The sequence below is a fragment of the Lagopus leucura genome, unplaced genomic scaffold (genome assembly GCF_019238085.1).
Source record: "Lagopus leucura isolate 7727_CA_CO unplaced genomic scaffold, USGS_WTPT01 Super-Scaffold_100036, whole genome shotgun sequence".
Classification (NCBI taxonomy): domain Eukaryota; kingdom Metazoa; phylum Chordata; class Aves; order Galliformes; family Phasianidae; genus Lagopus; species Lagopus leucura.
In genome coordinates, this window is record NW_024962285.1 from 4,435,588 (window position 1) to 4,445,940 (window position 10,353).

At 43.7% G+C, this 10,353-nt stretch overlaps 1 protein-coding gene across 2 annotated transcripts in view; it reads right to left on the reverse strand.

The window, feature by feature from the left end:
* Positions 1-10,215, reverse strand: part of ELP1 (elongator acetyltransferase complex subunit 1) — a 32,923-nt gene extending 22,708 nt beyond the window's left edge. The window contains exons 1-9 of one of the 2 annotated variants that reach the window (XM_042882852.1): positions 10,010-10,215; positions 9,000-9,152; positions 5,495-5,576; positions 3,707-3,787; positions 3,332-3,417; positions 2,590-2,689; positions 1,645-1,735; positions 1,062-1,185; positions 413-503 (exon numbers count right to left, since the gene is read on the reverse strand). In XM_042882852.1, the coding sequence (XP_042738786.1) occupies positions 413-503; positions 1,062-1,185; positions 1,645-1,735; positions 2,590-2,689; positions 3,332-3,417; positions 3,707-3,787; positions 5,495-5,576; positions 9,000-9,152; positions 10,010-10,162 (961 nt within the window). In that variant the 5' untranslated portion in view covers positions 10,163-10,215. Of the gene's footprint in view, positions 1-412; positions 504-1,061; positions 1,186-1,644; positions 1,736-2,589; positions 2,690-3,331; positions 3,418-3,706; positions 3,788-5,436; positions 5,577-8,999; positions 9,153-10,009 lie in introns of those variants that run through there. The other variant, XM_042882853.1, reaches the window with a different exon arrangement.
* Between the last annotated feature and the right edge of the window lie 138 nt (positions 10,216-10,353).

Sequence of the window (10,353 nt, forward strand, 5' to 3'; positions counted from 1 at the left end):
TACCTCAAACACATCTCAAATCCTCTCGAGCATTCTTTTGTGCAGCTGGAAAAAACTGCAGTGAAAACAACCTTTACCCTCTAGTCTATGTGCTCTGCCATACAACACCCAGAAAAATAAGATCTTAACCGTAGATTTTGCTCAGAAGAATTGATGTTGGAATTCCTCCATCTTCTCACTACGAGAAGGCACCTATAGTTTTAGGAAGGTGTCATAAACATTTCATTTAATATCACTTCCAAATATCTGGAAGGTGCCTCAAGCTCAAGCTGAACTAGCATCTCTTCCTGAGCTGTAATGTTCTCAAAGCTTTCAGTAAGCCTCTCTGAAGTCTCTAATCCTGTAGAGGACTACCCACTCTGGCCAAGTTTGCAGGCAAGTGTAAAAATCTAGAGCTTCAGAGTCGTCTCACCGTAACTGTTTGGGTTGGAGTTCACAGTCTTCAGCTCTTCCAGCCATACAGCCAAGATCGTGGAATCTGCATTCCAAGTCAGTTCATTAACCTGCAGAAACAAGCATTGCTTTTACTGGGTACTCTGCAGCTCCAGAGTGTGGGTACATTCCAGACTGATTTGCAAGACCAACAGTTATTTCTTCCTTTCAACAATGTGAGGTGCAAATGTTAATGTACTAACACAGTTCCTGGCAATCAGAGTAGAGTCCCGAAGCAGAACCCATCACAGCAGTTCTACACAGCTAAAGAGGTGATACAAAATCCAAACCTGAACTCAGAGTTCTCTTCACGGTTCTTGATGTTGAAAAATAATCTGCCTACAGTACTACACAAGTTGACATCCAGAAAAGCACCCCTGAACATCTACCTGATAGAAAGTATAGAGATGAGAGAAGCATCAGGAGCGCAGCCCCCCTGTTCATCTCTATACCACAGCCTGCAGAGGATTTTGCATCTTCTCTGCTCTGTTTTCAGGCATAAAAGCAAAAACCACCTTTCTTCCACTGCACTAACTGCGAGGTTAAAAACTTCTTCCAAGAATAGCGAAAAAGATCTAGTTCTCCCTTTCACTACAGTCTAATCAAAGAAGCCCAGACAGAGCACTTACTTTGACCTGCCCTTTCTGGAATGGAAGGGTGAACTCCCCGTGTAGAAGTCCATTCTTCTCCAAGAAAACCACATCATGTCTGTTGGGTTTTTCTTGTGTGGATGTTATCAAGTTTCCAGAGGGTCTTAAAAAAAAAATAATAGTAAATGAGTAAAACAAAAATCAGTTGCTCAAACAATCACAGCTGTCACTTCAAACACCACCTTAGCCAGAGACAAAATTTTCACACAAGATACCAAGAAAAGGGCAGCAGAGCACCTTTTTGCACAGCTCTGTTCAGACAACGCTACAGGTGCAGTATAGACTAGAGCTCCTAACATCTTCAGTTGAGCAACTAAATGTCAGTACAGGTAAAGGCCCCTGTAATATTCCTGTTTATACATCTGACACTGAGTACAGAGAAACTGCAGTGCAAGTATCAGCCTTTTCAGGGCTTAAGGGACCTCCTGATCCACATGCTGGATCAAACCTTCCTAAAGTTTTAGGAAAATTAACACAGGAGAATTAAATAAGTGCTAAGCAAAGAATGTGACCAGAGAATAAACACAAGCACTCCATTACCTGCACACAGACATCTACTCACTTCCAGGCCAGTGCTTGCTCTAATCCTGAGATAGGCTCACTTGTTGACTGCAGCATGAGCTCTCTGTTCCATACTCGAACCTTTCGAGCACCTACAGGTTGAGAAGGCAGGGAGAAAAGGGTGTAAGAAAATAATACAAAGAGATTCTTAACTAATAGCATATCAGAACTTCTCGTGTCTCAGGCTGCTCTTCCACTGTAATCAAGTAATTCTGGGCAAGTAAATAGGAATTCCAGTCTGATGTAGCTTAGTGGTAGCCATTTCAGCCTCCAGCCCTCTCAGTGAAATGTTAAAATTGTCTCATATACGCTAAATCTGCCTAATCTGAAGTACTGAGGGTTAAAACCCAAACTAGTGGAAGAGCTGGTCTTTCGTACAGTTCAATACTGCAAATTGAGCAAATTGGCATTTGAGCAAATGCCTTTAAACTTCCCAGTAATATTAATCATGGAAGATAACAATTATGGTCTTAAAAAAACACTGCTTGTTACCTCTTTGACTTTATGGCAAAACCTATGGAAAAACACTGCCAGTAATTAAACATGAGCATGCAAGGCTGAATTGTTACAATGAGGGACTGCCGTGAATGCCGTAACAGCCAAACAGACCCATGTGGCACTAGGAGCCTTTTACATATTACTGAGAGCAGTGACATTAAACTGATGAAAAAAGAAGTTCCAGTAATAACTGCTCACTAGTAACCTCTCCTGGCCTCTCACTGGACTGGAAACTGAACATCTAAAAAGTTTCCAAAACATCACGTACACAAAATGTTTCTTCCTTATCTTTGGGATCAAAAGAGAGGAAGGAACAATTCATTAGCTCAAATTTATGATATTAAGTGGCAGGGAGATCATGAATGATAGCTGATCCTTGCCTTGTCACATTTCCACACAAAAGCCCTTTAGTGCAATGCTGTTAGTGCAATGAAACTTGGTCCCATACCTGACTCTGGACAGACAGCACTCACTGCAACCAACTGCCCATCTCCTCTCCATGTCACTCGAGGCTTGCCATCGTCCCAGGATGAAGCAGGTAATACTTCCTGAAGTTACACAAAAGCTTACAAAGGCAACTGCTGGCTTTGTATTTGCATTGCCAAGCCTGTTCCTTCAAGAGCCTCGACATGAAGTCAATCCATTAAGCAATCATAAAATTGCAAAGTTAAGAATTAATTACTCAACCATTTTAAGAAGCTTCAGACAAGGGAGCAAAGACCTAAAACCTGCAGATACAAGGAATCGCTTCACGTGACTAATAATGTCAGTAGCCCAACTCCTTATATTTCTGACTTCATGGAGAAAAAAAAATCACTGTTTCTCCTTAGCTGAAATACTGATACAGTAGTTTTGGTCTGATGCAGTACTGATACAGATATTTTGGTCATATGAACAATTTGATTAAAAAAAATACAGCAAAAGTCAGCAAAATCTGCCAGACTTTACATCTGAAAGCACTAAATCTTGCAAATCCAGCTTTGAGCTCTATACGAGCCAGTCTTATGTACTTCCAGTTGCTGTTCTGATTTATAAGGAGGATAAAATGCTGAATTCCAGGCAATAGGAACAGAAGGAGCACGTAGGAAAAACTACCTGGAAAGGTATCAGAGACCAGAAACTCTTTCTATACACATCCTCCTAAAGGGTATAGAGAGCATGAGCATAACACAAGAAAACCAGCACAGTACCGTTTGCTTGCGCTGAGCTGCCTGTTTTCCCTCTGATCCATGGAACTGTGTCTCCTTTTTGCCCCAGCCAACAGTAATAAACTTTCCTGAGGAAGAAACAATCATCGTGGTCAAAGATTTACAGAGTTACTTTGCAAAGGGTGGTAAACAACTACAGCACCATGCCATCTGCTCCAACCATCCAGATTTAATTCTGAAACATGGCTGGAATTTCCACTGACAACTTCATATTGGCATTCCTTTCCAGCTCCACAGCACCTCCATAGTGTGAAATGCTTTGCTGGCTCTGTTAAGTACTCCACTCCTGCTCTTCATACATGCTTACGACACACCAATGCAACCAGCCTCAGCAACCTTACTTCAAGCATCTCTTACCTTCCCCAAACTCATCCTGGTGGATTTGCTTCTCACTAATTGGTTCAAAATCTCTTGTCATCATGATGAGTGTTTGCTGACCTGCAGGGAAGATACCAGATATGATAACTGGTAATGAACTCTCCAGTAGATGTTTTTTAAAAATGCTCACAATTTTCCTGTTACTCTGTGGTAGACTCAAACACAGAAACATTTCCAACGGTAATATAACACAGAACAGAACACATCCTTCAAAAATGAAAATCTCACACTGGAAAAGGACACCTTAAAGTCTCTGTATTCAGAAACATATTTCTTGGACTACTCTTAAAAAGTTATTTCTTTCCACTTTCAAAATAAGTACCTGGCACTTCTTAAACATTTTTACTTAAGATAGGAAGAAGGCAGTCAGTGTGGATTTATGAAGCTGAACTCATGTAAGTGGCTTCTGGATACGGGGAGATCAGGTGATGTCATTTATCTTGACTCTCCTGAGGCTTTTGACACTGTCTCCCACAGCATCAGACAAAAACTCAAGAAAGATGGCACAGATTGGTTAGTAGACAATGGACTGAAAACTGCCAGGTCCAGAAACTTGTCATTAATGGCAAAAAATCCAGCTTGAGGCCCATCACTAGTAGCACATCGCCACTGCTGGACCTTGGGCTAATGCTTAACATCTTCATTTGTGTCCTGAATGACTACATTCTTGGCCAAATTTGCACATAGCACAAAACTGGGAGGAATGACAAATACAGCAGGAGGCTGTGCTGCCACATAGATGCACGTGGAAGAGAGAGTCTGACAGGAAACTTACAGTTTAACAAGGAGAAAAGCCAAGTCCTGCACATCAGGAGCTATGACAGTTGTGGGGACCAAGTGGATGGAAAGGAGCTTGGCAAAAAATGACATGGACGTTATGGGGCATGAGCAAGGATAATCAGCATGCCCCTGCTGCACGGGCAGTAGGTTTAGGGAGGTGATCTTTTTACTCAGCACTGGTGACACAGTTCTGGAGCACTGGCTCCAGTTCTGGGCTCACCAATACAAGGCAGGCAATGTCATAGAGGAATGGGTTCAGAAAACGGTCACAGATTACTAAATTCTTGGAGAATCAGACAGATGGGGAGACGTTGAGAAAAAACAGACTTCTCTGAAGAGAAGGCTCTGAGGGAATTACTGGGGTGCATCAACATCTTATGGGGTAGGAAGGGAAAGAGAAGCAGAGTGCAGGAAAGAAGACAAGACTAGCTACTAGAGGTACACAAAGAGGCAATGAGCACAACATGGAATTAAAAAAATAATTCCATTCAAATGTGTTGTTTGGGGTTTTTTGTTTACTTTCAGGATCATTAAAGACATCAAAGATTACCAGAGCTCCCTTCCCATCTCAAGTGCTGTTTTGCTTGAAACTTAATACAGATCTGCGTCTCCTTGTCAATAAAGGTGAGCTTTCAATTCTGTTTCTATTTCTTCCCACAGGACAAGAAAATTTTTGTTATTAAGCAATCAAAAGGACTCAGAACACAGTCTTTACATTTTGGGATAACATGGAAAATATACCTCCACTGCAACACTGTTCCCCATAAAACTCCGCTTTTTGGACCTGAACAGCTTCAGCTTGGATCACCAATGCACTTCAATGATAATTAAACAAAACCTAACCAGGTGATGTTTTTCCACTTCCTTACATCTTAGTCCCAATTTTGTAACTTTATATCTTGCTTTTCGTATCTTCAAATCAACTGTACCTTACATTCCATCACAGAATTTCACGCCAAAGGGCAGAAGCTTACAAGCTGTTACTACCTGTCGCAAGCAAAACAAGCTCTTGGTCAGGGCTCCAGCTCATGGCACTCAGGCCACTGTCCACAGTCCCAACACATTCCACCTGTAAGACAGAATTAAGGTCACAAGTGAGCAGGAACACCAGTGTAGCACCATCAGAGCACAAAAGCCACCAGTCACTGACTCTCCTCTCGTAGTTAGAAAAGTCAGAGGATGCATTTCACTTTGTGTAGAAAGAAACAAAAGAAACATTTCTAATGAAAGATAGTTCCATAATGCTTACATACAACAGCCCAAAGTTTCTACAGATATAACAGATACAACTGTCCTTGCCTACAAAACCCCACTGTGCAGTTAAGAGGCCCCATATCCATTGCAAATCTGATCCCTAAAGCTGCTTGTGGATATTAAATGTGACAAGTGTATATAGCTGTGCAAGCTTTGAAGTTTACAAAAAACGGGCCAAAACAATCCTAAAGCTCAGAAGAGATCTACTCCAGGAGAGGTAAAAAGGGGATCTATATCCCAGGAATACTGCCAAAGTCATTTTTCTGAATTACCAAACCATAACGGGCATAAATTTTTATTGGTACTGGTTGACACCCTTTCATGGTGACCTCAGGCCACTCCCGTGGGAAACCAACAAAGCCAGAATTTGCCAAATTTTTACAAAAAGAATTCCAAGATTTGGTGTTCCAGAAGGACTCATTCCAGACAGAGGACCTCATTTTGTAGCAGAAATAACCTGAGGAGTATCTAGGCTCCTGTGCGTGAAACGGGACTTACGCACCATGGAGACTGCACTCAGGTGGCCAGCTAGAGAGAATGAATCAAACATTAAAGACAGACAGGAAAATATGGGCAAGATGTGTAAGAAACACATCTGAAATGAGTTCTTCCTTTTGTTGAGAATTCAAATAACTTCAGAGCTCAGGAGGGGGTTCGTCTTTTAAAAATCTTCTACGGAAAACCACATGCTACAAATGTGACTGAGAAATGCGATCAGATGCAAGCACTGAGCTGGTGATCAGCCCCTTACTGAAATATCTTGTCTTTGGCAAGAGTTCCTTCTTCCCTCCATAGATACATGCAATTAAAAACTCCAGTGCCCCTGGTGTACCTGAACAGAGGGAAGAGGATGGGGCCAGAATCTTCTCAGTGGTGCTCAGTGACAGGACAAGTGGGAACAAACTGGAAGACAGGCAGTTCGATCTGAAGATGAGGAAAAACTTCTTCATCTTGAGAGTTACAGAGCACTGCCCAGAGACACTGTGGAGTCTGCTTCTCCAGAGATATTCAAAACTTGCCTGGTCACCTTCCTGTGCATCGATCCTACTGCAGGGAACCTGCTTTAGCAGAGGTTTTGGATTAGATGACCTCCACAGGTCCCTTCCAAACCTTCCAGTGATTCTGTGAGCTATTATGGGTGTATAAACAACAGCGTGACAGATCTCCATCTGCTTCACTGTCATCCTGATTTGCAAAAGGCCACAGAGCAGAACAATTATTATGAATACTGAGATAAATTCTAACACTTAATGCGAGAAAAGTTACATATTGCATCTTTTGTTAATGTTTATTCTGATATGACATTTATTGAGTTGCAATGCAGAGCACATTTTTTCACATACAGCTGGTTTTACATTGAAGTAGTATTTGCAAATCAAACTCAAACAGAAACCAAAATGGATGAGCTGCAAGTAACCAATGACAACCAGCCCAAACAGACCACTGTCACTTCCATCTGCTTACACTTTTAGGCTGATACTGCAGGAAGAGATGCAAGTTTCAGAGGACTCTGTTGTGGTATTTCAGTGAAGACGGCATATACTGAATGACGAGGAGAGAACAGAAAGTAGGCATCCCAGTTTCTGCTCCATTTACTCAGCTGGGATATATTAAGTTTCCCTTCAGCGTTTTCCAGTTCTATTATTCAATCCCAAGTAATCTTCACATCACAATATAACAAGTTTCTCATCTCTTCAGCTAAGTCATGTCAGTATAATATTCTTTACTTACTGATAAAAAATAGAAAGTTAACAAACCTGTGAGTTATCACAGAACGATTTAGCTTAAAAGGGACACTAGAGATCATCCATTTCCAAGCTGCTGCCCTTGGGCACAGCTGCCAGCTACCAGATGAGGAAGCTCAGGGCCCCATCCAACCTGGCCTTGGATGCCTCCAGGGATGGAGCATCTACAGCTTCCCCAGGCAGCCTGTGCAAACACCTCACCGTCCAGTAAGTGAGGAATTTGCTTCTAACATCTAACTTTCTTTTAGTTCAAAACTGCTTCCCCCTGTCATTATCAGACTGTGTAAAGCCTGTCTTCTTCCTATTTAGAAGTTCTCTTGAAGTACTGGAATGCCACAATAAGGTCTTCTTGGAGCCTTCTCCTCTCCCGGCAGAACAGCTCCCTCAGCCTTTCTTCACAGCAGAGGTCTGTATCTAGTTTCAGCAATATTTTCTGGCTGTGAGACTGTTTGTTGAATGTACGCAAAGGAACAACAAAAAACTCTTTCTGACTTTATGGGGTGTGCTCGGGTTTCAAACACTTGCAGTACAACATCATCATCATGGCAGGCAGTAGGAAGACGCTCTCAGCAACTATGATATTGCTTTCTCAATGAGATAAGGCCTCCCTTCCCACCAGAAAGTTTCGGCTACGAGCTTATTTTTGACAAACTTGTTATTGCAAACTTGTTTATTTACAGCCTTGGGACAGAGCACCTGCAAACTCAATAGGCATAAAAGGATGCCTGAGAAGAACACCATGGAGTTGCCGTCTTTGTGGTCATTGCAGATGTTTGCTGGTGTGAGACTATGACCTCCAGATGAGCACACACCCTCCTCCCCCTTCTCCAGTGCTGCAGGTTGACACTAGAACTCCATGAAACAGACCTTCAAAACAGACTAGTGATCAACGTTTCTCCCATCCATTTTTCTGACTCACTATTTCTCCATTTTCCTCAGATTTCTCTTTTTGTCCTTTTTGACTCTTAAAATCATCAAGTAATTGCAAGGTCCATTCTGGCTTCTTAAAGGCCTCGTGTCTTGTAGAGATGTTAAGACATATTTTGGTTCCACAAAATCATACAGGTTAGCTGCACAGTTTAAGACAGAGTCTAAGTAATAGAGTGCCAATATTTTGGGGATAACTGTAATATATGGATTCTCACTAAAACTGATGATTGTGTGTAAACCTCTAAGTACTGTTTTGCCTTAATCTAACTATTTGTGAATCTGGTCACCCCTTTCCTTCCCTTATCACATTGACTGTATGTCAGCAGCCCTCTCAGCAAGCATGCAGGAGTGGGGCTACAGATTTGCAAACTACAATTTCGATTCTGGTTCATTTATGCAGCGTATATTCTGTGCTTGATTCTGCCTGGTTTCCACAGAAATCAACTCACCTGCCCAGAAAATGGAGACTAATTGAAGAGTATGGAATAAACACACAACTGGCCTGCAGGCTTTCAGCTTTCCTTTGCGATCCCTCAGTACAGTTCTCTTTTCTGCCACATTACCTGCTTTGTGCTGAGATAGCACAGAAGGATGTCTCCATCTGCTGTGGCAACACACACACACTCCAGCTCTGGAAGATATTCCATGCCAACGATGCAGCCACTTCCATCCTCTGGCATAAAACCTTCCTCAGACAAAGAAACTTCTCTCACCACCTTGACAAGAAAAGGCCAACAGCTTAATAACTGCACATCATCTCACTCAAGATTTTTACAAAAGCAACAGAATAACAACCATGTACATATTCCATCCACTGCAGTTACACAAGGCACTGCACACAGATGGCATTAAGAAGCAGCTGATGTACTCCAGTATTTAATTAGGGGTGCGTTTTTCTTTAAATCAGTTGGGCATCTGCAGCTTTCTCTCCATGACCTACACTTCTGTATATATTACAGAATGGCCAGGGCTGGAAGGGACCTCAAGGATCATGAAGCTCCAACCCCCCACCACATGCAGGGCCACCAACCTCCCCATTTCACAGCAGCCCAGGCTGCCCAGGGCCCCATCCAACCTGGCCTTCAACACCTCCAGGGATGGACGGGGCATCACAGCCTCTCTGGGCAGCTGTTCCAGCACCTCACCACTCTCACAGCACACAACTTCCCCCTGACATCCAACCTCCGTCTCCCCTCCCTCAACTTCAAACCATTTCCCCTTGTCCTGCTGTTATCTACCCTTTCCAAGAGTTGATTCCCCTCCTGTTTGTAGGCTCCCTTTAGATACTAAAGGCTGCAATGAGGTCACCCCGCGGCCTCCTTTCCTCCAGGCTGAACGAGCCCAGCTCCCTCAGCTTGTCTCTGTAGGGGAGGTGCTCCAGTCCCCTGATCATCTTCGCATCATCTTTGCACATAGAAACATTACAGGAAAAAAAAAAAAAAAAAAAAAAAAAAGGGGTAAACACTATAGAATGCAAACAGCCCAGAAAACCCGCCTGCAGCCCAATGAGGTTGCCTTCCTCCGCCCGCCCGAAAGGCCACACTACGGCAGCCTGCCATCATCGACGCCTCACCGACTGCGCAGCGGAATCCAGCTCTAGCAGGCCGGTCCGGGAACCCACGAAGACCGTGCCGGGATCGACGCCGAGGCAAAAGCACTGCGGGCTGCCGGGAGCAGCGGCGGCGGGGCAGCAGCCGCCGGTCCGCAGTAACCGGAGATTCCTCATGGCGGCGGGAATCAGCGGCGGAGCGAACGAGGCTCAAACAGCGCCGCCACCTTTCCTGCAGCACACGCAGGCGCAGACAGCGCACCGCCGGAGGGAGACGCAGGCCTAGTAGGCGCCGCGCGTAGTGCGCAGGAGCAGCAGGCAATGCTTGTAGCGCATGCGCAGTAAGCACTGCTCGTAGTGCGCAGGCG